This window comes from Pelobates fuscus, chromosome 7 (genome assembly GCF_036172605.1).
Source record: "Pelobates fuscus isolate aPelFus1 chromosome 7, aPelFus1.pri, whole genome shotgun sequence".
NCBI classification, from domain to species: domain Eukaryota; kingdom Metazoa; phylum Chordata; class Amphibia; order Anura; family Pelobatidae; genus Pelobates; species Pelobates fuscus.
Genome location: NC_086323.1, coordinates 208,765,551 through 208,793,283, shown reverse-complemented (window position 1 = coordinate 208,793,283; position 27,733 = coordinate 208,765,551). Strand labels below are relative to the sequence as shown.

Sequence of the window (27,733 nt, the reverse complement as noted above, 5' to 3'; positions counted from 1 at the left end):
TCAATAAGAGAGCCACTAGAGGCTGGATTAACCCTAGTGTAAACATAACAGTTTCAGAATTTCTCTAAAACTGCTATGTTTACAGCTGCAGGGTTAACACTAGATGGACCTGGCACCCAGACCACGTCATTGATCTGAAGTGGTCTGGGTGCCTATAGTGGTCCTTTAAGGCTCCGCTAAGCCAAAACTTTGCACTATCTATGGGGTCGTTCACCTATCAATAAATATTCCATCCTTACTATTGGAGTGTTGCCTGCATTAATTCCTTTTTAAGATTTTACTGGTGGGTCCAGCGATGTCCGCCTGACGGAATATCTCCACTGTGGATGGCCGGAGCATTTACACAGTACCAGTGTGCAGTGTTCTTTGTTTATTTTGGACCCTTAATTCTAATGTCATTCTTCTTTAAGGGGTTAAAAGCATGGTGAGCAAGGCCATACCTCTTAATGTTTATGTCATCAGAAGGGCAGGAGTCTGAACCTGGGCATGCGGCAGGTTCTCGTTAAAGTCTCAGCTGTTCAAAAAATGCATGAGTTGCTGTTCGAAAACAGACTGGATAGCACATATATTCTGTAAAGGTAAAAACATCTAAAAATAAATACATTAGAGCTATTTCGGCAGACGGTCATGGAGCACAGTGGGGGAAGGGCTTTCATTAACTCGTGAACTGTTACCAGTGAATGATAATCCTGTAAGAACCATTGATAGCTTGCTCATTATTTTAGTATCTTTTCGTTGGAAAGGAGGTTTATTCAGGAATTTAGAAAGAAGAGCTACCAACAGATATGTGAAAATGCTCCTATCTGTATATTATGTATATATTTTGCACTTGCACATTTTCACACCTTTTTCTGTTCTTCTGATTGTGGATCAGAATTGAAATCTCGGTACTGAAATTCTGTCTAAAAATTGGTTTGGCCGAGTTTTCTCTCTCCGTACACATGTTTAATAGACACCTTCAATGCACTACTTACATTTATCTTCATCTCAGCTTCTTGAACCATTTCCATCATCTCCTTTTTTTTTTATTCCCCATCTTGCATTATTTTATTTAATTATATTGTTTTACTAATTCCATGATCAAATAGCTCTTAATTCCATGATACAAACTCATTAGACTGGAATCCAATTCCCACCACTGAGTGACCTACAACACCGGCCTCTCTAACGACAGACTTGCTTACTCTTCAAGTTAATATATTTCTAGACAACACGTAGATCAGCCATGTGTCTTCATAAAGCTCTGTATTCCACAACCAAATATGTTGGCTTCGGGGCTCTATGACGACGCCACTGTTTGTTCCTTGAGTAGTTGTGGAGACGTTCTGGCAGGTAAACATCTATTGGAGCACTTACAATTCAATATGACTTGTCATTGCTTCAGATCTGTAAGTGCTCTGTGTCTGTTCCAGCAACACTGCTTGTGAAGTAAACTTTTATATAAGCTGAGCTAGGAATTACTCCCCTGAAGAATCAGTTTAAAGGATTTAAAAGAGCACCCAGTAGCCTGTCCCTTACTCAGAAATGTACCTCAAAGCAATTTCCAAACTACACAGAAGAATAATTAATCAGAGTATCATATATGAATAAACTGAAACTCCCCTGAGAGTCACCAGGAAAGACTATGATTCGTCCGTTTTTTTCATGCCGTGAGATGCTGGTGTACGTGACAGCTAAATAGAAAAATTACTTTACGACTTCATCAAATAAACAAAATATCATTTATGCTGCCTGATTGACAGCTCTGAGAGCTGACCTGCCTTTGAAAGCTACCTTCCCTTCGAAGGGTGCATTCTTATATATAATGCATTTTAAAAAAACATCACATTTAGTCTTAAAGAGCACACGTCGCCTGGGCAACCTCAATGTTTTACTTTTTGGAGTCGCTGAGATGACGAGGAGCAATCAGAACTTAAGTAAGCCTCTATAATACTTGTTAAGGCCCTTATTCAGTGCCCTAGTGTGGGTTTTACCTTGGAACTCATATAGTACGTTCGGTAATTTCTGATTTTGAACGCGGCTTGTATATTGACTTGACTATATTGAGTATTTCTGCAATCCAGACCTTGTTTATTCGAATTGCAATAATTATGACCTTGGCTTTTTTTTTACTTTGTCTCTATCTTTATATAACGTTAAGTCTGGCAACCCTAAAATGCTAGCACTCTGTGACGGACAGCCTGGCACCGCGACTGGGTACCTCCGTCAAATTCGATTCCTAGCTATCACTGGGACACCAGTAGTGCTTCAGCCCCTAGCTGCCGAAGCTTGGCTGGGGTCTCTCCATCGCTTCCCACCCTGGAACAGGGTCCTGGGTACAGCTTAAAGTGATTAAGCTCTCCTGATCCACCCAAACACTAGCCCAGACTGAGTGAAGGGTGAAAAGAAACTTGGCCAAGTTGTCTGCTTAAATACACAACCCCCAGCAGGGAGTCTCCACAAAATACAGTGCAAGCCCCTCCCAAAGATCTCTGAGGGTGGGAGATAATTGGGTTAAAGACTGGTAAGCCAATTATCTCCAAGGAGAGGCAAACACAAAAATATAAAACATAAAATTACCCAAAATCAGCATAAAAATATACAATAGCACCACAAATAGCCCTGATCTGAGCGCCCAAGTTCTCCAAATAGCGCTCAGATCCATGCAGTGTAGGGAAAATGCCACCGTGTTAAAGTTCTGACCGGCCCACATGTGGTTCTATGCCCAAAATATTTCCAGGGCATATGGTGCTTTAGACGGTCAACTTTCAGGAGCTCCTGCATCTGAAATATGGGGTGCTCCACCTAGCTCTTATGTAGCATTTGTGCCCCTTAGTCTCAGGCACCTTCCCTCCAAAAAGCGCTCTCCTGGCGGGTTGCAAAGTCATTCAAAACCACGGCACCTCATGCCGAAAACAGTTCCATAACATTCGCGGCTAAGTACCACTGAGGTGACCGAGGACACACGAAGTCCTCATGACGAATTTATTTCCATAACGATCATGGCGAAGTCCCACTTAGTACAATTTGTGGGTTTTCTTAATGCGGATGGCCGCCAGGGAGCTAGTGTTCGGTTCCATTGGAATGATGGGAATGTGCCGAACCAGGGGCACCCAGGGAAAGCTGCTAATGGCGGCTGGGCAGGGTAATGCTCGAACAGGGTCTTTGTATATGGCCAATAGACCTTGGGCAGGAGGCTAGCTAGCAGGCTCCTCCAAGAGCTTGTGGCATAGGCACGTTTGTCACACACTCTAAGACTCAGTAGGACATCTATATTTGACCATCTATTTGTTTCCCATGTCCTGTAAGTTATGGGAATACAGCTAAAATCTAAACAGAAAAAAATCACAATAGCATGGCACCATTTTGTGTGTAAAACGCCAATGTATAGATTTACTCTCACAAGATGTAGATAAACGCAGTAATAACACAGAGCCTCCCCTGGTAGTATTGGGGGCGGAATTGCTCTCTCCCACCACGTTTTTAGACTTCTCTGTTCAGTGACCAGAAAAAAGACCACTGTCCACTGTCAAAAAGCCCACTGTCGAATATGACCATAAGAAAATTGCCCACAAGGAAAAATCACAACACGGAAAAAAGCCCACACAAAATAAAATAATATGAATAATATGCACATATAGTAATTTTCCTATTTATGAGCATGAGTAGGTATATTAACTACATTTTATTTTATCCATATATTATGATTAAAATATCTCATATTCATATCCAACAATTTGCATTGTGATTTGTTAACCTATAATTAAATAATAATTTTGCTATGTTAGAAGTATACCTATTCACTGCTTAACACAATTTGGCCTGTGTATGTAAAGGGCTTTAACCCCTTAAAGGGACACTCCAGGCACCCAGACCACTTCTGCTCATTGGAGTGGTCTGGGTGCCAACTCCCACTACCCTTAACCCTGCAAGTGTAATTATTGCATTTTTTTTTAAACTGCAATAATTACCTTGCAGGGTTAAGTCCTCCCCTAGTGGCTGTCTACTAGGCAGCCACTAGAGGGAACTTCCTGGTCCCTAGCACAGATGATCTGTGCTAGAGCGTCGCTAGACGTCCTCACGCTGTGTGAGGACCTCCAGCGTCGATCTATTCCCCATAGGGAAGCATTGAAATTCATTTTCAATGCTTTCCTATGGGGTGTCCCATTGGGACTCCTCGGCCGGTGGGCGGGATCAGTCTCGCCCACCGGCCGACGGAGGAAGAAGGTGGAGCGGCGGGGGAGGAGCAGGCAGCGACGTGGGACATGTCGCTGCCTGAGGTAAGTGACTGAAGGGGTTTTCACCCCTTCAGTAACCGGGGATTGGGGGGTGGGAGGGAGAGGGACCCTCCAGTGCCAGGAAAACAATCCGTTTTCCTGGCACTGGAGTTTCCCTTTAAGGACAGAGGCAATTGTTCTGACCAGAAAAGAAAAAAACTAGAATTTGAGCTATATATGTCTGTTTAACCATAATTTACCTATTTTATATTAAGTGCACCCACACTTATTATATATAAAAAGAAATTCAGGAGTGTGGTGGACCGCCTGGCACCCCGACTGGGTGCCTCTGCCAATCGATGCTTCCTAGTATCTCTGAGTACCCCCAAAACAAATGGAAACCCCACAAAAGTCATATCCCCTGATAGCCCCGATCTGGGGGACCAACATATCCAAAAATCACCTAGATCGGTTCAGGGGTTTGGGATTTCAATCAAAGTCATAGTTTGACTGACCACACACGAGGCTCCTGACCAAAACAGTTCCAGAGAATCAGGGCTTGCGATCGATCTAGTTAGGAAGTTTAAAAACTGAACAAACTACTGAACATAGTCAAGAGTCTCACCCTGGAGCTTGTTCATCTTGTTCGTGGGACCTTTTCCACCAAACAGCGCCCTTCTAAGTTGTGTAGAACCGAACACAGGCAATGCTGGAAATCCAGCGGTGTTACGGAGTTTCTGTGTCTGATTTCAGTTTGATGAAATTCATGCCCAAATTCCGCTGCCTGCGTTCGGGGGAACAAGATGACTGCCATCTCGTGGTTGTTCATGTGAACAGCGTCCACCCAGACAAACATTTAGAACACTGGAAAGTGTTACAAACTGTCAACAAGCTCCCGAGTGGTCTCTGGTTCGTGCGCCTGTTCGGTTCCCGTACCAAATATAAAATCCCACGAACCAAGTCTCTACACATACGTTTTTAAAGGGCCCATCGTTTTTTGGAAGGAGACTGGCAAGCAGGCCACTCAAAGAACACGTGGCAGAGGCATTTCTGCCACAAGGAGAAACAAGGGTTTCACATTAAATATTAATTTATATATGATATATGATTTAATTTGAATAACATCTAAAAAAAAGTGTGAGATAGTGAGAAATGTGGCTATTTTCCAATATCTGCGTGGCATTTTAACTGTGAATGTCAAACTACTCTCAGCTTTTACTGAAATAAAAAATACATAAAAATGTGGTTAATGACATTTACTGTCCACACAGGAAAAGTTGTGCCGAGCAGCAACCTAAACCACAGAAGGGTTAATGCGGAGCAGCAATTATGCAAATGAAACCTGGTAACTGAATTTGGGGTCAAAGGCCGGTTACAGCCTATCAGATCTAGAGGAGGGGTATTTAGGCCCAGTTCTCATCCTGCTCAGTGCCCTGTCGTGGTTTCCCTTGTGGTTGTCCGAGAGCGCGTTCCTGTTTATAGTTTTCTACCTGGTTTTGACTTTGGCTTTGTTTATTGACTTCTCTATATTCTGGTATCCTGACTCCTGGCTTTCCTCATCGCTGCGTCCCTTTCTGTGTTCCCTGACCTCGGCTAGTATTTTTGACTATTCTTTGTACATCAAATCCGGCCATTCTAAGGACCAGTAATACGTTACTTATTTGTCATCCGTGCTATACAGTTCTACGTGCTGGATCAAACAGTAATCCTGACAGAGGGTCAAGCAGTGAACAGACTGTGGGTTTATTGTTCTTATATACACATTAGTACCACCCACAGGGTTTTGGAAAACAACCAATAAACACGTACAATACACTCAGACACTCCCACACAAAATCCTCCCCTCTGCCTGTGATACAATTACCTTACACAAGGGGTAATGTAATTATCACAAGCAGAGAAATACAGTTTTTCCACATTATTCATAACTTTAAAAGTATGCATTACATTACCATAACTTACATTTTCAGAATCGGCATACTCCAAATACGAACATATGTCAAAATCATCCACATTTGTCCATTGGTTCAAAAGATAGATCGTAGTCCTTTGTGACCAAATGAAGCATGGCTTTTCTACCCAGAACCAGTTCCACAGAGTCTTCTATCCTGGAGATAATTGGGAAGTAATCAAATTATCTCCAAGAACAGAGGCAAAACTCCATTGAACACATGGCAGCAAAAGACAATAAAATACATAAAGATATATAACTGTGCAGCCATTGCATAAACAGGTACATTCAACATATCCCCAAATAGCTTAGATCTGAGTGCACAGTATTACTGAATGGCGCTCTGATCACCCACATACAGTTCAATTGCCATGGAGCCAAAGTCTTTCCCATAGTCTTTCATTATACGAATGTGCTCCATGGCATAGCTATCTGGGGTATCACCGCTCAAACAGGGCAAGCACCGAATGACCCGGCTTTCGTGTCTTTGCAGGGGAAAATCAAGCTTTTTAACATGGGGCCATAGTCCAGAGGCAACAGGCGGGCAACCAGGCTTCTCCAATGCAATGTGGCGAAATTAAATTCATTTAATTTCGTTTGTTTGAATTCACTAGCTTTAATTCACCAGTTTTAATTCACCTATGTGAAAATTTTGAATCTTGCCGTAAATGTAATGCACCATTGAATTTAATGCACATTCAAATTTTGGAAACTTTCTTTTTCAAAAAAGGTACACATTAGATTTGAGTAGATAAAGTATAATAAGTGTGGGAATATTTAATATAAAAGAGGTTGATTATGGCTGAACAGACATATATAGCTCAAATTCTAGGTTTTTCGTCAGAACTTGTACAATTGTCTCTGTCCTTAAGGGGTTAAAGCCCTCTACATACACAGGCCACATTTTGTTTAGCAGTGAATTGGTATACTTCTAACATAGCAAAATTACTATTTAATTATAGGTTAACAAATCACAATGCAAATTGTTGCATATGAATATGAGATTTTCATCATAAGATATCGGTAACAAAATAACATGTAGGTGTGACAGACCACCTGGCACCCCGACCGGGTACCTCCGTCAATCGCTGCCTACTAGTACTTGCGTGCACCATAAGCACTGAACCGGAACACCATAACCACCGTAAACCCCACAAACTGCCGCAGCTTGGTTGGGGTCTCGCTGTCCTCCACCCACCCTGGACCCAAGACCAGAATACAGCTTCCAGTGGGTAGACCTCTGTAACGGAGCAACCTGTACCCCGGTTGATTACCTCTGCCGACGGATGCTCCTAGTGCTCACCAAGGACCATCAACACCACACCGGTCACCATAACCACTGCAGACCCCACGAACCGCCGCAGCTTGGTTGGGGTTTTGCCGTCTCCTACCCACCCTGGACCTACGACAAGATTCCAGGTTCCAGTGGGTGAACCTCTCTTCCTCCAGAGAGCAAAGCAGGAACAGCTCGTGATTATTCAAGGGAGTATGATAAGCATAGCATTCCTTTGTAGCAGTTTCCCCCAATAAGAGACAGGACTCAGTATTGAGGGTAAAGTAGAACAGACAGTTTAATGGCACACACTGGTCTTTTATACAAGTTTTACAGCAAAGGTGCTGCCCATGTGGACCTAGTTGGGCACCGAGACACAAAACATGTAAGCCAATAAAAACAGTGTAACAAGGAACGACACTCCCCCCTACATTACACAATCCCTCCCTTCTGCCTGTAATATAATTAAAGTAGCTAATACAATTGTGACGAAACCAACCTCGCCACTGAGAACTGGAGAAGCCTGGTTGCCCGCCTGCTGCCTTTGGACTATGGCCCTGGGAGATTGGGCCCTTTACAAACAGTATTCGGCCCTAACAGAGTGCATGTCACTCATTCTGGCCCTTTAAATACAGTGGGGCCATTCGGTACTTGCCCTGTGTGAGCAGTGATACCCCCCATAGCTATGCCATGGAGCCTATTCATATAATGAAAGACTATGGGAAAGACTTTGGCTCCATGGCAATTAAACTGTATTTGTGTGGTCTGCGTGCCATACACCTAATAATGTGCACGCAGACCTGAGCTATCTGGGGATATGTTAAATGTCTGTGTTTAATGTATAAAATGTGACTTTATGTATTTTAAAGAGTTTTATGTTGTTTTGCAACCATGTGGTTAATGGAGTCTGCCTCTAGTCCTGGATAATTAGATTTCTTCTCCAATTATCTCCAGGGCAGAAGGGAGGAAGCCAGGATGCATTGTGGGGATGTTTTACTTTTACTGTTTGGGGAATAACAGATACTTTTACTAACTTTTTAACCCCTGGTCTGATTCATGCCATTTTTTAATATGTTGTTCCCCTGAATGGATTGATTGTGAATATGTATTTTTATGTGAATGTGATGTATGGTTTTAAAGTTATGAAAGTTGTGTAAAAGTATATTTTGAACTGTACACATAATGGGATTAAGTGTCACACTAAGGGGAGGGGATGTGTGGGAGGTAACATCTATGTTATTGGTTATTTTATACCTCCCCCTGGGTGTGGCCTGTATGTGTACTCATGTAATAAAAACCAGGCTGGGTGCCCAGCACCTCAGACCACTGCTTGACCTTCAACACGGAGCCTTGTCTCGTTCTTGGGGGGATTCACTGTATGCTGTTGGAGATTTGACTGCTAGGAGTGTAAGCTGATGTCTGCTTTTCCTATTCATCTGCTAGCAGCTATTTGTGAGGTTCCAGCTGGAGTCCTACCTTATTCACCTATATCCAGTTCGTGAGTTCTGATGTTCTGCAGTAGCTGTGCCTTTCTGAGAAAAGGGGATTATCGCCTAAACGGATTTTAACCCCTCATATGCTGAAACGGTCCGTTACAATTGGTGGCAAGCGGCGGGATCGTTCCTACAGCCAGAAGGACAGCTACAGAACACCATTTCTTTGGATTTACAGTTTGAGGGCAACGCATGTCTGAGTACAGCGGCCCTGACAGCACCAGGATGGAACCAGCAGTGGAGTACAATAAGGGTGACATGGATGACCGGGATGCAATAAGGAAAGGCATCTGGTACCAGGCCCTGGATAATGTACAATACCAGCGGGGTGAGAGTCTCCCCAGTGAAGAGCAGCGGTTGCAGAAGCAAGTGGCCCTGCGGATGCCCTTCCTGGGAGAGCAGCCCCTGGAGGAATGGGTGAAGGAACTAGAGCACCGGGTATGGCAGGAGCTATGGCTGGAGGATGCCTACCAGGCGCTCTGGTGGTATATGGCACAGTATATACCCTGGACAGCCGAACATGACAAGCCAGAGGGAGAGGAGTTTGATGGTCCTGGCTTGTTATGGGAGTCCTTTGCAGAGCCTGGCTTCGGGAGCCCTGCGCAAACCAGACTGCAGGACATTTTCTATGAGAGGGAGGCTAGGCATGAGTGGGATGACCCCCATGAGGTAGAGCAAGACCTGGCTCACCTAGCAGCCCTGGAGTGGGAACTGGAGCAAAACTACCAAGATCTCTTCCGCTTCATTGGGAAGGCTCAGCAGGACAGTAAGGTGACAGACCCAGATCCAGACCCCTTCCGCTGGGAAGATATTGTAGAGATTTACTGGGAAGAACCCCAGGTGGCCTGTAGAGATGGGACCGAGGTCTCTCCACCGGCCCTGCAGGGAATTGGGAGCCCAGTCTCCATTCCCCAGCGGCAGGCTGAGTTACAGGGGGCAGAGGTAGTTGGTCCCACCCCCCAGCAGCAGAGTGATATGCCGGGAAGGCAGTGTGAAGTGCAGGGAGAGGAGAGCAGCGTCCTCCCTCCCCAGCGGCAGGCTGAGTTACAGGGGGCAGAGGTAGTTGGTCCTACCCCCCAGCAGCAGAGTGATATGCCGGGAAGGCAGTGTGAAGTGCAGGGAGAGGAGAGCAACGTCCTCCCTCCCCAGCGGCAGGCTGAGTTACCGGGGGCAGAGGTAGTTGGTCCTACCCCCCAGCAGCAGAGTGATATGCCGGAAAGGCAGTGTGAAATGCAGGGAGAGGAGAGCAGCGTTCTCCCTCCCCAGCGGCAGGCTGAGTTACAGGGGGCAGAGGTAGTTGGTCCTACCCCCCAGCAGCAGCATGATTTTTTGGGAATTGGGAGCCCAGTCTCCATTCCCCAGCGGCAGTGTAAAGTAGAGGGAGAGGAGAGCAGCGTCCTCCCTCCCCAGCGGCAGGCTGAGTTACAGGGGGCAGAGGTAGTTGGTCCTACCCCCCAGCAGCAGCATGACTTTTTGGGAATTGGGAGCCCAGTCTCCTTTCCCCAACAGCAGGACACTGTATTAGGAGAAGAGACGGTCGGTCTCCCTCCGCAGATGATGGAAGTATGCATGGGAGAGGAGCTTATTACCACCTCTCCCCAGCGGCGGATTATTAATGGGCAGAGTGTTCTATCGGGAGAGGAGCTTGTTACCCCCTCTCCCCAGCGGCAGTTTAATGTACCAGGGGGAGACTGTAAGCCCCCCACCGGTGCAGATGGGACCATGGTCTCTGCACTTACCACACAGGGGGTAGGGATGGTCGGTCCTACCCCCCCACGACAGAACTATGTATCCAAGGGGGAGACAACCGGTCTCCCCATTCAGCAGCAGAGCTATGCAACGAAGGGGGAGACAATCCGTCTCCAGCAACCAGGCTCCAACCAGACTACTCCGGTGGTAGTGCTGGCATCAGGACAGAGTACCGCTGGTCTCTGCCCACTCAGCAACCCACCAAGGCAGCCTACCAGTCCCCTGCACAGCCGGGGTGAGGCACCTGGACATGGACAACTTTCTCCTCTACCCAGGTGTAGTAACCATTTATTGTGGGTGGGCTGTACTGATGTTTCTGCTTTGTGGGTGGGTTGCTGGACTAACAAGGGCACTGACCGGCAGGAGGTCAGGTACCCTGTTAGTCTTTTTGGAAAGGGGGAGAGATGTGACGAAACCAACCTCGCCACTGAGAACTGGAGAAGCCTGGTTGCCCGCCTGCTGCCTTTGGACTATGGCCCTGGGAGATTGGGCCCTTTACAAACAGTATTCGGCCCTAACAGAGTGCATGTCACTCATTCTGGCCCTTTAAATACAGTGGGGCCATTCGGTACTTGCCCTGTGTGAGCAGTGATACCCCCCATAGCTATGCCATGGAGCCTATTCATATAATGAAAGACTATGGGAAAGACTTTGGCTCCATGGCAATTAAACTGTATTTGTGTGGTCTGCGTGCCATTCACCTAATAATGTGCACGCAGACCTGAGCTATCTGGGGATATGTTAAATGTCTGTGTTTAATGTATAAAATGTGACTTTATGTATTTTAAAGAGTTTTATGTTGTTTTGCAACCATGTGGTTAATGGAGTCTGCCTCTAGTCCTGGATAATTAGATTTCTTCTCCAATTATCTCCAGGGCAGAAGGGAGGAAGCCAGGATGCATTGTGGGGATGTTTTACTTTTACTGTTTGGGGAATAACAGATACTTTTACTAACTTTTTAACCCCTGGTCTGATTCATGCCATTTTTTAATATGTTGTTCCCCTGAATGGATTGATTGTGAATATGTATTTTTATGTGAATGTGATGTATGGTTTTAAAGTTATGAAAGTTGTGTAAAAGTATATTTTGAACTGTACACATAATGGGATTAAGTGTCACACTAAGGGGAGGGGATGTGTGGGAGGTAACATCTATGTTATTGGTTATTTTATACCTCCCCCTGGGTGTGGCCTGTATGTGTACTCATGTAATAAAAACCAGGCTGGGTGCCCAGCACCTCAGACCACTGCTTGACCTTCAACACGGAGCCTTGTCTCGTTCTTGGGGGGATTCACTGTATGCTGTTGGAGATTTGACTGCTAGGAGTGTAAGCTGATGTCTGCTTTTCCTATTCATCTGCTAGCAGCTATTTGTGAGGTTCCAGCTGGAGTCCTACCTTATTCACCTATATCCAGTTCGTGAGTTCTGATGTTCTGCAGTAGCTGTGCCTTTCTGAGAAAAGGGGATTATCGCCTAAACGGATTTTAACCCCTCATATGCTGAAACGGTCCGTTACAACAATAACCTAATTATTCACAGGCAGGGAAACACACATTTTCCCCAAAATACAGAAAACACCCCAAAACATAACATATCCCCATAAATCCTCTTATAGCCCTAAACTGGATGACCAACATATCCAAAAATCACCCAGATCAGAGCAGGGGTTCAGGAAATTCCTGCAAGTCTCTTTTGACCGACCGCACGCACGCACATTTCCATGTCAAACAGTTCCAGAGAATTAGGCTGTGTGACCGGTCTATTTTCACTGTTACCAGTTCCCTTTGAATGCACGAACGGGTGCCATTCGTGCACAAAGTCCATGTTGAAGTGCCGTTCGAGTTGTCGAACGGCGTTCAACTCCAGCCAAAGAGTCAAAGTCCAGAGAAGGTAAAGTTTCAGCGGTGTTTGTGCCATCGCATGTCCGATTTGAGTTCCATGAACTCGACGACAAAACACCGCTGACCTTGTTCAACTGAATAAAATGGCTGCCGCCACATGTTCGAATGTCGGATGGCGGCCACTTCGACTACTTCGACACTTCGGCTGTTTCCGAAGTGCCACTTCGAAAGTGCAAATCCTTTCCAATTGTATTTAAATGGGCAGAAATAGTGCTTTAAAACCCAATAAGTCACAGGACTATAATCCCAAGGCAAAAGGCTGGCCATGAGTCCTCTCCAAAAACCAGTGGTGAAGTGGCTTTCGCCACACATCTTCCCTCCTGGGGGGAGACTAACCAGGAACCTGACCTCCTGTCGGTCGGTGCCTGAGTTAGTCGAGTAACCCACCAACGACAACCAATTGCTGGACCTGGTGGCCCCTGTAGCCCATCTCTGTCCGGTATGGCCCCAGCGACCAAGTGGGCATCTGGTACTCCTGGTCTCTCTGTAACACCCAGGCATGGAGCTGAAGGTACGTGGTGGGCAGAGGCCAATTGCGCTCTGCCCCGGTGCCCGTGCTTATGCTGGGGTGGCCTGCAGGTATTCAGGCTCTGGACAAGGAGAAAGGGGTCAGCTTTGCCTGGGTGCCAGCTCTTCCGCTGGGATGGGGTCAGCGGGTACCACCCCCAGGACCTGGCTGCGGATCCGATGTGGAGAGGAGGGATCGCCTATCTCCTCCTCCTGACGGTTGGTTGGGGATCTGGACCGGCCGTCCAGCATCCCTGTAGGTCTGGTGCAGAGTCCCATCTGCACCATCGGGTTTAGGAGTGCTGTCCCCCTGGGGTTAGGGAAAAGGATTAGTAGTCTCCTCTCCCAGTATCTCTAGCTGCTGTTGGAGAGAGAAACCGGTTGTCTCCTCTCCCTGCAAGGCACACTGCCACTGGGGAGGGATACCTGGTGTCTCCTCTCCCTGAAACTCACCCTGCCACTGGGGGGAGAGACCGGGAGAGAGTCCTCTCCAAAAATCAGTGGCGAAGTGGCTTTCGCCACAACCTCTCCTAGTCCAGAGAGCGAAACAGGCTGCTCTTAGAAGAGCAAGTGTTGTGATCCAAGGGAGTATAGTGATTATGGCAATCTCCAGAGTGTGAATATAGCTCTCCAATCTCCGGACTTGAGAGTAAACCACAGTAGAAATGAATACACAATCACATTGGCTCTCAGGTCTAGGACACTCCCATACAAAATCAGATAATCCCTCCTCTGTGCCTAGGAGATAATTGTATCAGGAACTGTATTAATCTAATTTAATTATCTCCAAGCACAGAAAAAACACATATTTTCCCAAACACCCCAAAGTACACTAAAAATACATTTTAAAAAACACAAAAGTTACATCCCCTGATAGACCTGATCTGGGTGACCAACATATCCAAATATCACCCAGATTAGTTCAGGAATTTCCTGGAAGTCTTAATTTTGGTCTCTCTGTCTGGAGTACAAAAGTACATACCTCACATGAACAGAGCTTTTTAAAGTGCATTGGACAAGGTATATTTTAGGGCCCATAGTCCTGAAGCATTAGGCTGGCCAGCTGGCCCCTCCAAGAGCCCGTGCTGAGGTTCAGTTCGTCACAGTAGGTAATATACCGATTCATGCTCATAACTGGGAAAATGAATGTGCATGTTATTCAGTGTGGGCATTTTTTATTGTGGGCTTTATTCTGTGTGGGCATTTTTCCCGTGTGGGCATTTATGACAGTGTTTTTTTTTTTTTCTGTGAGCAATTTTCATGTGGGATTTTTCATAGAACCCTCTGTTCTCAGCAGAAAGGTTTCAGTGCAATACGTTTTAAAATATAATAATAATAATATTCTGGTATTTAATGAACAAGCGGGGGGGCGGGGCCTGACCCGCAATCTGAACGGTCGCGTGGCAGAGGAGCTCCCAATGCCAAAACGGATTTTGGGGATATACTCACTAATCTGATGACTAAAAACATGCCGGGGTGCGCTACCCATGCTGGGGGCACCCTGGCGAATTGCCTGATACCGGGCCCAAGTATTTCCCACAAGCACAAGCCTGAAGGGGCCCATGGTGGCCCGCGGTGGATGGGGCTGAGGGGAGGCGGCCGCTCTCCTCGCCTCTACGCCAGGGGTGCTGAGCCACTGATCACCCGCTCCTCCCCCACAGGACTGGCGGGGGTGATCCCGGTCCAACCCCGCCAGACGGAATGGCCACAGTAGAAGTGGATGGTGTAGCCTAACGAGCAGATCCCAGCCGCACAGGCCCACACAATGGCGGATGCCACGTGCAAATGCAATGGCTGTAGAACGGGGACCAATGTCCTGAAGAGGCTAGACGCAATCTTTGATGCCTTTTGGACAAAACTGGCACTCAGAGAGCGGCAGGCCAACATACAAGCAAACTTACCCAAAGACAGGCCTGCTAATGCCGGCCGCAGCCCCACTGTCCCCCGTTCAGAGGCAATCACAAGATGGCATCGAACAAGGAGACCTCACCCGCATGCCCGCAAGCGATTAAATCAAGCAGCGCAGACAGCTCGCAGGGACAAGCAGGTTCCAATTCATCCTCACATGGCACCGAAACCTGCCAGGCAACCTTCAAGAGGCAAACTCCCATCAGGACACCAAAACCCGTCAACATCAAGGGGAGTCCCAGAGTCCAAGACTGGAGCACCAACTAACTACAATGTAACTACAGCTACACCCAGCGACAAGCGAACGAGCCCGGCATCAGACCCAATACAACTGGACTTTGCCTTACCCCAGCAGGACTTACTTGCCTCACTAACGCTCTTCCCTACACTGGGCATTGGCTGAGCGAGTACTCACTCCATGGGACAACACGGAGGTCACTGCTTAGAGCCTCAGCCCAAATGGACTTGGACTAGACCCATCTACAGCCTCCTAAGCAGTGATTGATGATCCTAATGTTATGCAATGCGTACAAATTTCAGTTCGTAGTTCATATTAATACTCGTTAAACGTTAGCACACGGCCTTATGACCAGTGATGTATCCTGGTTTTGGGCTGCCCTAGGCACACACACTAACAGACACACACACTAACAGACACACTCACACTCACACTCACTAACAGACACACACACTAACAGACACACTCACACTCACTAACAGACACACACTAACAGACACACACACTAACAGACATACACACACACTCACACTAACGCATTTTTATTTATTTTTATTTAGCCCTCCTTACCTTTGGGAATGCTGGGGGGGGGGGGGGCGGGGGTCTCTTTCTCCCTGGGGGTCCAGTGGCTGCTGAGCGAGCGGCTGGCGAGGGAGCACTTCCCCTAAGCACTCTGCTCAGCTCCCTCGCGCGCCTCAGAGTGAGGCTGGGAGCCGGAATATGACGTCATATTCCGGCTCCCAGCCTCACTCTGCGGCGCGCGAGGGAGCTGAGCAGACCGCTCAGAGGAAGAGCTCCCTCGCCAGCGACGCCCGCCCAGCATGTCAGTTAGCCTTTTTGTCAGTTAGCTTTTTTTGCCGCCCCCTGGAAAATGCCGCCCAAGGCAAATGCCTTGTTTGCCTCATGGCTGAAACGTCTCTGCTCGTGACACCCACTAGATGCGAGACTAGATAGCCTGCCACTGACCAATTCCATACACATAAACGTGCCTGTCTGGCGAGTAGCTTGATCCATTTACACCCCTGTTGCCCGCACCTCATAACGTGCTTCCACGCAGCCATGCATGTCCCATCACCACACTTTGTCCACCTAATATTTTGTACCAAATGCATAGGACACGCAGGGAAAAGTATGATCCAGCTAATTTAGAACTCGTTAGCACTGTTGATCACTTGATGTCTTGATTACACACGCTAGTTTGTATGTTTATTGTACCTTTCCTGACTCTTCCTCACTGCGCTAAACGTGCTTATACTATAACATTACGGTGAATAACGCAATGTTTAAGCTAATCGAAATATTATACTGTCACAATCTTGTTTTGTTTTTTGTTTTTTTAACTAAAAAATGTGCCAGACTATTGATAACCGCAACCTGCAAAGCGAATGTTTATAATTATACTCTGATATCGCTGTTGCGGCACGCCAGAGCTTACTGTTCCTTTTGTGCACACCAAAAACAAAGAATTCAAAATAAATGAATGAACAAGCAGGTCCTACTAGTTTCACTACAATTGCAAACTTCCTCAGGGATCAACAGTTAGATAAAGCAAAATAAAGCAGGCTACAAAAAAACAAGTTTTAAATGGCAGTCTAGAAGGTTATTAACAGAGAAGAAATTCTAAATTAAAGAGCAATAAAGGAAGTTTAAACATTAGATCTCTCTCTACAGGAAGTGTTTAGGAAGTCTGTGTATGCCACAGCCAGGGGAGGTGTGCCTAGAGCTGAAAAAACCCAAAGTAATTTAACTCCTAAATGGCAGACAATTGAGCAGTGAGATTGCAGAGGCATGATCTATACACCAAAACTGCTTCATTAAGATAAAGTTGTTTTGGTACCTATAGCGTCCCTTTAGCTTTAGCTCCTAAAGACAAGTTGAGTTTATACAGCACAACAATTATTACCTGAATGTAGGAATAAATAAAGTATAGGCATGTGAATTCTGCGCAGACTGAAATAAATAGGCAAAGAATTGTGCTGATGTGTAAGTAAACCGTGACAAACTGTGCAGACAGAAAGCATTCATTTCTATACTCCAAACAATTTGGCTAAATCCTTTCTTTCTGAGGTTGTTTTTAGTATTTTACAATAGACTATCTTTGCAGAGCTGTCCATGTACCTTTTTACAATCACTGCTGATTGTTTTAACAGCTGCTCTCATTACATTTACTATACATTGCTATTATTGTCAACCCACTTCCATTTTCCAATGACCTCATTGTTTGGAATGTCTTGGAAACTTGAAGAGTAGAAGACCAATTTTCCCTTGATTTAGAGTCTAACGTGCAGGAAAAGAAATGAGAAATAAATCGACTGGTAGAATTTTCTTTATGTAAAATAGCATAAACGCTCTAGACAAGGTAGCGGCAGAACCTTTACTTTGTAAACGGATCTTATGAAAAACAAGGCAGGAAGAAAGATTTTTTCGAAAGACGTCATAAAAAGTTGATGTGTATTGCAGATACCTTAAAAATAACATAAAATCCATTTTAAAGGCTGGTTTAACAGTATCAAATTTTTAATCCCCAGGCCGATGCAAAGACACGCTGTCTACCATTTCTGGACCTACAACTCAAAACACCTATGGGCGGAATGAAGGAGCGTGGATGAAGGATCCACTTGCAAAAGATGATAAAATCTATGTTACGAACTACTATTACGGTAACACGTTGGTAGAGTTTCGGAACTTGGACAACTTCAAACAAGGTAAGATAGAATTCAAGGTGGGCTATTTTTACGAGCAAAGATATGGAGATAGGATATAAAGCAGAAAGGAACAATCTAGGTGAGACTGATATTCAACAGGTAAGTATATACTTTAAAATTGCCTGCTCACCTTATTTGGAGCCTGTTAGATAACTGGCTCCAAAATTTCCACTGAGTGTCAAATTCCTAGGGTGACCCTTCCCTGTTGGAACCAGAGTAAAAAAAAGGGCTTTAACTTTAAAAGCTAGGATTTATTCCAAATAAAAGTATAATATATATAATAAACATAAAAGTACAAAATAGTAAACAATAAGTCCTTCTTGTGAGTTCAAGACGCGTTTCGGCGGTAAGGGCTTTCTCAATTGGTGTGGCCAATTACCTAGAGGGTGTATGCAGCTAATGAACAAATAAATGACAAAATAATACATTTGTGGTCAAATTTGGCCGAGATAAGCAGTAAAACAGCCGGACTGCATTTAACAGCTGTTTTCCTATTTAAGGCTCCCCTCAAAAGCTAACTTAAGTTGGACGGAAAAGGAATTATCACAACAAATAGAACAGCTGTTCAAATCATTGACTAAAATTAATGATTTTCACCCAAAATCCCTGCACTGAAAATTTCTGTTACCTTAAAATACAGATAGTATAGTGTTCTTTAAAGTGGAAATTACGCCAAATCCCTCCCAGAAGACAATGATCAAACCCTCAATACCTTGCTAATCAACTCTGTCAGTACCCTAGGCTAGGCCACATTATAAGGAACATTATAGCATTAGGAAAACAAATGAGCCCCCACTGCATTTTCTAACTGTTTCTCCCTCCCAGCACTGGTCGCCAGTGTCCCGCGTTGGGAGCCTAGTGCACGTCTCTGTGAGACCATCTGATTATACTCCACTATAGTATGGACGTGCTTCTAGTGGCTGGAAATATTGAAAGCCACTAGAGGTACGTTAACCTTGAAATTAAAACCTTGCCATTCTGTTAGAATGTCAATTCGACTGTAGGTTAAAGTAGGAGGACATGGCACCCAGACCATGTCCATGAGATGAAGTGGTCTGGGTGCCTCTAGTGTTCCTATCAGACCAGAGGAAAGCCAACAATTTGACCCTCTGTTCCCCCAAACAAGAAGAGGTTTCCATGGACCTTTTTAATCAGAGATGATTAAACTGGCACCTCTTTACAGGAGGGTTAAAATGAATATATTATTTCTGATCGTATAATGTTAAAAAACACCATATAGCCACCTGTCCCCCCCCCACCCTTATCACCTAAATATAGTAAAATCTTACAATTATTCCAGTCTGTAGCTGCTGAGTCTGCCCCTAATCTGCCTTCCATCATCAGAAGTGATGGTCTTAGCCAATCACAATGCTTTCGCATAGGATTGGCTGAGACTTTCAAGGAGGCAGATTGGGGCAGAGCCAGCACAAGTCAAACACAGCCCCGGCCAATCACCGTCTCCTCGTAGAGATACTGTCACGGCTCCTGGTGATTCTGTCTGCATGGTTGCACATAAAGTAAGCAATCACGCCGACAGAAACAAATATTACTTACCTTGTTCGCTAGCGATGCTATTAGGAGTGCCAACCGCTGCGGTTTGGATTTTTGTAAAATACTTACCTTCACCCACAACAAAGATGGCGCCAATGTGCGTGCAACGTCACGTCATAGACGCGCACACATGTTTTGGGGTCAGAGGTCGGAGGCAGCCAATTACAGCTAAAGGAGGGTTATTTAAACCCAAATTACCTTTGGTTCAGTGCCCTGTCGTGGTTTCCCTTAGTTGGTTATCAGAGAGTGTGTTCCTGTTCGTTTAAATTCTGTTTTTTGACTTTGGCTTCGTTTTGACTTCCCTGTATTCTGGTATCCTCATCGTTGTGTCTCCTTCTGTGTCCCTGACCTCGGCAAGTATTCTGACTATTCTCTGGTGTGTTAAAGGGATTCTCCAGTGCCAGGAAAACATATTCATTTTCCTGGCACTGCAGGACCCTCTAGTGCCTCTCTCCCTCCCACCCCCCCATCCCAAGTTGCTGAAGGGTTTAAAACCCCTTTAGTGACTTACCAGAGTCCAACGCCAATGTCCCTCGGCGCTGGGTCAGGCTCCGCCCACGCTCCTCCCCCACCGACGTCAGCCAGCGAGGGAGACCTAATGCGCATGCGCGGCAATGGCCGCACACGTGCTTTCAACTTGCCCATAGGAAAGCATTATACATTGGAGGTCTTCGCATAGCGTGAGGATGTCCAGTGTTGTTTTAAAACACTTTTCGAGTTTTACAAACACGGAAGTCCCTCTAGTGACTGTCTAATAGACAGCCACTATCGGAGGACTTAACCCTGCAAGGTAAATATTGCAGTTTATGAAAACTGCAATAATTACACTTGCAGGGTTAAGGGTAGTGGGAGTTGGCACCCAGACCACTCCAATGGGCAGAAGTGGTCTGGGTGCCTGGAGTATCCCTTTAAGTCTGGCCATTCTAAGGTCCGGTAAGACGTTACCTTTAGTCCTAGGTGTGATATAATTCTGCATGCTGGATCAACTAGTAATCCTGACAGATACATAGAATCAATGCATCTCTATGAGGAAAGTTCAGTGTCTGCATGCAAGGGGTGGATACACCGAATGTCAGTCACATTGTACAGCACTGCCCCAGGAAGCACCTCTAGCAGTCATCTGAGGAGTGACAAGTGAAGATATCCCTAGGCTGTAATGTAAACACTGCATTTTCTCTGAAACAAACATTGTTTACAGCAAAAAGCCTGAAGGGAATGATTCTACTCACCAAAACAAATACAATAAGCTGTATACTATACAATAAGCTGTAGTTGTTCTTGAGACTATAGTGTCCCTTTAAATAGAGGTTTGTACCACTCCCAAACAAATATGTCATTAAGGATGATTCCTTGTGAGAGTCTTATACTTCACCTCTATTCCTAACACTGAGCATCACAAATACAGCCCCCTAACACCATAGCCACCACACTAGTCTGAAATACTACAATAAACTGCAGTGGTTATGGTTATTATTGGTATGTTTCATTGAGAACAATAAAGCAATGGATATCTCTTCCAGTGGCAGTTGTGTTAAAAAATGTATTAGATGTCCATAGAGAAGGTTTGACTGTTTACCAATTATGTAACATATATATCTTTTTATCAGGCCGCTGGAGCAACTCTTATAAACTGCCTTACAGTTGGATCGGTACCGGTCACGTTGTGTACAACGGTTCTTTCTACTACAACAGGGCATTTACCCGAAATATTATCAAGTACGACTTGAAACAACGGTATGTGGCAGCCTGGTCCATGCTCCACGATGTGGTTTATGAAGAATCCACCCCATGGAGATGGAGAGGCCATTCTGACATAGACTTTGCCATTGACGAGAATGGGTTGTGGGTCATTTACCCAGCTATTGATGATGAAGGGTTCCAACAAGACGTTATTGTCCTTAGTAAACTGAACTCTATAGATCTCACCACCCAGAAAGAGACTACGTGGAGAACCGGGCTGCGGAAGGATTTTTACGGCAACTGCTTTGTCATCTGTGGAGTACTTTACGCTGTGGACAGCTACAATAAAAAGAATGCTAACATATCCTACGCGTTTGACACCCATACAAACACTCAGATCGTTCCAAGATTGCTGTTCGAGAATGAATACTCTTACACAACACAAATCGATTACAATCCAAAGGATCGTTTACTGTACGCCTGGGACAATGGCCATCAGGTTACATATTACGTCATCTTTGCGTACTGAGCAGAAGGGGCAGCTGGAGCTTTGCCATAAATAAAAAAAACGAAAAAAAACCCGAGGCATTGCTGTGTCTCTAGGTATTACTATGAGGAGACAAACTTGAAGTTCTCGTCTGGTTATACGAATGCAAAAAAAAAAAAAAAATCTAAAAAAGAGTGAGTTTTTTTTAATTTGAGACCTTACACATTCCATCCGAGAAACTCTATGAAATGCCATTAATTACCAGAATTTCCATACGGCGGTATTAAACGGTTGTTGCTTCATTAATATGTGAGTGTCTACACATGGATTTTTAAAAAAAAATGTGAAAGTGATTTGTTTGGAGTAAAGGAGACTTTACGATTACTAAGCGTAACAATAAGTCAGGAAAAGTTTAATATTACTTTAATGTGTTTTCCAAAACATCAATGGCTTTGTTACTTTCGAAAGTTAAAGGGACACCCAAGGCATCAGCAATGATGAATTTTATATAATTCTCAAAAAAAAAGGTATTACAACATTCTTCATTTTAACCCCGCCTCCTCTGTTTTACCGCTATCTTTCCAAACTACTTCCTGCTTGCTAGTTCATTTACCTGTGTGCAGCTCCCTCTCTGTCCAGCTGTCCATAACCAGCGTTGGCTAGTAACAGTGGAATATGTGATCAGGACGCAAACAAAGCTTTCAAGGAGTCGGGGGTCCAAGTAACAGCTTTCAGAATGAGCAAACGTATACCTGAGCGATAAGTGCCTGAAACGTTGGCTGTTATCAGGACTGACACTGGGCACAGAGAGCTTTGACATCTCCTAGTCAGCCCAAACTGTCAAATTATAACCATTTGAGTTAAATGTGTCTAACAATTCAGATCCATAGACCAGAACCAAAGGCTCTCGATTGTCCAAGCTATTTGTGGACAAGGCATATCTCAATGCGATGTTTGAGGATTGCACAAAATGAATTCCCTTTCATAATGAGTATCTGATTTATCCTATCCTGCTTTCGATTGCTAGTTTCTGCATATATTTGCTATGTATTTTCTAAATCAGTGGTTCCCAAACCAGTCCTCAAAGCACGGTACTGGTCCGGTTCTTTTCAAAATCCCCTTAGTTAGTATGTCTCTCGCTCGGGATTACCGGATCTACACGATGCATTAAAAATAAGACCCCGTAATGGTTTTTATTTCCTTTCTTCAACAATGGAATTTTTAATAAGATCTTCTATTGACATAATCGAAACCTAGAGTACATATATATGCATCAATTTAACGTGTTCGGATAATCTATCTAAATAATCACAATATGTTAGAAAAAATAAATCTATTTATTCAAACTCCTCCTCGTTACAACTGATTTAAGTCATCCTTACATGCTATATCAATGATTAAGCAATAACAGTAAGACATAGCAAGAGTATTAAAATCTACAAATATCTAGATATGGAAATTATCAGACTACACTACTGTTTAAATGTAAATACAATTATTGCCAATTATTATTCTTTGAAACGTAGTCAGTTGGACAAGGCTAGCCTATTGTGTGCTAAAATGGGATTTTGGAGAAAGGAGATTGGGAGTTATATATCTGCACGGGTGCAGATTTAGGTTTTATTTAGATTTTATTTAGGCTGATAAATTCACGCGAGGTCGAAATGTTTGGAAACAGACCTTGGTTGAGTTGGATCCAAGCACAACAGTCAGAATAATCGGAATACAAAATGTTGTGGGTTTATTGCTAAACACTAAATTGTAGCAAATTAAAAACGAAATAAAAATAGCCAAACCAAATCAATGTTTATGAATAAATTCTATTTAAGGGTCCCCTGAAATATGGGAATTACGCACACAGTGCAATACAGAGAATGTGTTCATTGCATTGAATGCTGTCTTATTACGCCCTTACGTTTGTCAGGAGAAGACATCGCCAGATGTAAACCAATTGTACCTTTGTGTCATTATTTGTTTATTAGAAAATTACATCAGCTGATGTGAAATGTTCTTAGATAAACTCCAGGATCTTCACACTAGACGCCGAATGCCAACACTAGACTGTTTAAGATGAATGTTGCCCAAGCTGTTTAGGATTCCATACAGTGGCAGTTCACTTGTCTCTCGGAATCATCTACATACAACTCAAGTGTATGTGGATTTTCTTCGTTCAATTAATCCAGACTAGGAAAACTGCACCCATAACCCGAACCCCAAGTCACAATAACACTGCCCCTAACTCCACTTAAAGGAGCACAGCAGTGATGATGGTGCTTAGAGTGTTTCTTTAATCCTACAAGGAAAGTTCAAGGCTAACCCCCTCCCCAATTGCACAGCTTACATTCCGTGAAATTCTCATGTCGTTCACTTGGATTTCAGTTGAGCTATTAGTTGCGATCCATTTCAGGGTAGCCAGACATTAGGCTGAATTCATTCCGTGTTTGATTCTGAGAACAGCGAACGTTTAGAGGAATTGTATCGACCGTGCAGGAGAACAAAGTAAAATTCGCTGTTTATTGAATTCCCACGAACGAATCCTTTGATTTACCAATATATGTATTATAGTGTTATAAAGTGAACATACATTTACCTGCAATTTTTATAGGTTTATAGTCGTTATTTTGTAACACCGGCCAAGAACATCTGAATATGTTAGTTTGATCAAAGAAAGACGATTTGCCGATCTGTTGGCAAGAGTTATTCTATTATAAACGTACCTCACTTACATGCCAGCCACGTAAGTCACATGACTATCCAATGATTAAAGACTCCAATAATTCCATCATTTTTGTAAAACTCCACAAACCAGAAATCCATCAATCCACATGGAATACAATTGCTGGCCAAATTGACTTGTTCATCCGTCTGTTGGTTCTTCCTTTATGTGTGTCAGTGATCGATGGACTTTCAGCAATCATCTGGTCATTTGGGTCTATAAGTAGTAGTTAATGAGCAGCATGGATTGCTGGATATAAATAATAATAGTTTTGGCTATTGGAAGTGTTGTGGATTTTAGTGTATTGTGTTATCACACAATGTTGTGATGGTTGCTGTGACATTCTGTGTTTTTTGTTTTTTTGTCGGATGAAACTTTGAAAAACTCTATCACAAAGTCAGCTGATTTCCCTCATTTCTAGTTGCCATTTAATGCTACTGACCTTAAAATGAACCAATACTGCTGATTTAGAATGTCCCCCAACTAATTGTATGTTTGCCTAGGCAGTCAGAGCTTGCCCACTGTCATGTTGTGTTTTATATAACACACACTTAGTTTACAATTAGAGCCAGTGTCACAATACAGAGTTCAGCTCAATCAACCTCGATGTATTGTAAAATGAACTCTACAAAGGGTGGAAATGTCCGTTGATGTTGACATCTTGCCTCCGGTGGTTGTGTCAGGTTCAATCAATCGGTGTCCATTAATCTGTGTCCAAGGAGTCACAAGCTCCCTGTTCATATCAAGATACAGCAATGTAAGCATTCTTCAGTGGTTATAATATATTTGTCTGGTATGCCTATTGCAACACACAGGGATGAGGGAGTCTGACTTTCGGTGAATTGCTCAAAACTGGGAAAAAAAGCAGGAGTTCACCAAAAACCTGTCTAAAAGAGTGCAATAATGGAAATGACAACCAGAGTTGGTGTAAATGTTCAAGGAGCTGGTCCACCTAAGATGGCTATTGAGTTATAACGCCAATAAAATTATGTTGAAATTGATATTGCCAAAAACAAACTTAAACAAAATCAAGTATTTCAGGGAAAAAGTGCAGCGGTAGTGTGTACACCTTTAAATCTGCTACAGGCAGAATAAGTGGAGTATACACCGAGTACTATACTTTATAAATAAAGATGTAAACCATATGTGATAGAGAGATAGTATATGGAACTGTTCTCTATGATGTAATAGAGTTAAGTCTCCTGACTTTGTAGTGCAATGTAACCATACATGGTGCGTACGTCTTTCAATCTGTTATGAACAGACTAAATGAAGTATACACCTAAATAATATACCGTATAGGAAAAGATATAAACCATATATAATGTAGGAATACAGTATTTGGATCTGCTCACTATAGTGCAATAAAATCGGGTATCGCTTTAAAATTAATTAACTGGATTTTAAAAGATGATTTCAAATAACGAGAAGTTTATTGGTAAAAAATATATATATTAAAATATTAGAATATTAAAAATACAAGCCAGGATCGATGTGCAAGAATGTTACCAGCAGAGTAGCAGTCCTTATTTGGAATTTGCCACAGGGACCGGCTAGGATGGATGTGGATACTTTGTCTCCCTGTGGCAAATTCCAAATAAGGAATATAATTGCTCATAATACAGCAGAGAAACTTTCACCGACATGATGGACAAGATCCAACTTCCATTAGCTAGCACTTTGTTTTTACTGTGTATGTTGTACAAATTGTAGAACGAAATGATTTCCTTTATATTCAGGTACAGATTGTGGATCGGTCTGTTCTGTCGCTTGCATTCGATGTTTGATATAATCTGCTTATCATGTATAAAAAGTATTTGTATTTTCCCGCACGTCTGTTTTTCTTCTTTAAAAGCTGATTAATTTTTTGGGTTTATAATACAAAAATCAATTAGAATTGCATTTCTGTCATATTTAGAAAATAATTAAAATGGCAAAAATTGGTATTACACTCATTAAAGGTTTAAGTATTTTTTATTACATTTTTCTAAACCAGCTCGTGAAAGTGAAAAGCCGCCCAATGTAATTCGGTTTGGTGTTTACATGACATTTAATAAACAGACACGAAATATGGAATATTCATACCGAACGTTCTATGGTAACGCAAAGTATATGGTACTCAAAACAGACCGATCGGGAGAGGTGGAAGGGCAACCACTGCCTGATAACAGTGATGGCTCAATTTAGTACCTCCAATATATCAGTCAAGTTGGCCACCAGAAGCCAATTCAAGTATAGATAGATATTTCAGATTTTTACCACCATATCCATGAAACTCTACAACTGATGTTCATTAGTCCTTTCCTCAAAATTACCATCTGGAAACAATAGGAATTGTAATAAATGTAAACAGATATCAAAATGTGTAGTTAATGTTAAGGACAGGGCACCTCCTTACACCGTAACCTTTTAGCTTTAAAATAATACACTGTGTGCGGGGAGACAGGGGACCTCCTTACACCATAACCTTACAGCATCAGGTATCCCCTGATAGCCCTGATCTGGGTGAGCAACATATTCAAAAATCACCCAGATCGGACCAGGGCTTCGGGAGTTATGTGGAAGTAAACTTTTGACCAACTGCACAGGCAGCAGTAGTCGAAATTAGTTCCATACAGTTTGGCCTGGCGGTCGGTCTCCATTCGTGCGTTAAAAGTCCCGAAATTATATGCCATCCGGGGCTGAGCTGGCATTCGGATGAATCCCCTTGTTCGTGGAATTCATCCTACTGAACGGCCGTTGGTGAGTTTCAGTCTGTATTTTCTGGAGCCCTGGAGGTCTTAGCGGTGTTCGCGTAGTCGAGTGCCCGATTTGAGTTCCAGACACTCGATGACCAAACACGCTGTTCGTGTGTTAAGATGGCCGCTGCCACGTGTTCAGGTGCCGAAATGGCGGCCACCCAGGGACTTAAACAATGCATTCGTGCTTTTTCCAATGGGAGTGAAATTAAACGAACGGGGAGGTTAATTACAGCCACGCTTCACATTAGGGTGGTCTGGTTGTTCGGTACTTTGGTTTGGATGGTGATTTAAGCAGTTCAATTAAGTTTTATGTGACTTTTTACCGAACAACCAGACGAATGCTTTAACTGTATAATAAATCCACATGAAAGTCTTTAGCAAAAATCCACACGAAAGCCTCTTGGGTCACCTAGCATATAAACAGGGAATATGCTGGACAGCCAGAGGGTCTCTGCTATAATAACCTTATAGCTGCAGTTATAATACACTGCAGGGAGACAGGGGACCTCCTTACACCGTAAGCTTATAGCTGCAGTTATAATACACTGTGTGCAGGGAGACAGGGGACCTCCTTACACCATAACCTTATAGCTGCAGTTATAATACACTGTGTGCAGGGAGACAGGGGACCTCCTT

The 27,733-nt window shown here is 43.8% G+C and overlaps 1 protein-coding gene across 2 annotated transcripts in view; it reads left to right on the top strand.

Moving 5' to 3' along the window:
• OLFML2B (olfactomedin like 2B) overlaps window positions 1-21,942 on the top strand; it is a 117,894-nt gene extending 95,952 nt beyond the window's left edge. For both annotated transcript variants that reach the window (XM_063427129.1, XM_063427128.1), the window contains exons 7-8: window positions 17,746-17,922; window positions 21,081-21,942. In XM_063427129.1, coding sequence (XP_063283199.1) covers window positions 17,746-17,922; window positions 21,081-21,682 — 779 coding nt within the window. In that variant the 3' untranslated portion in view covers window positions 21,683-21,942. The remainder of the gene's footprint in view (window positions 1-17,745; window positions 17,923-21,080) is intronic.
• Window positions 21,943-27,733: the final 5,791 nt, after the last annotated feature.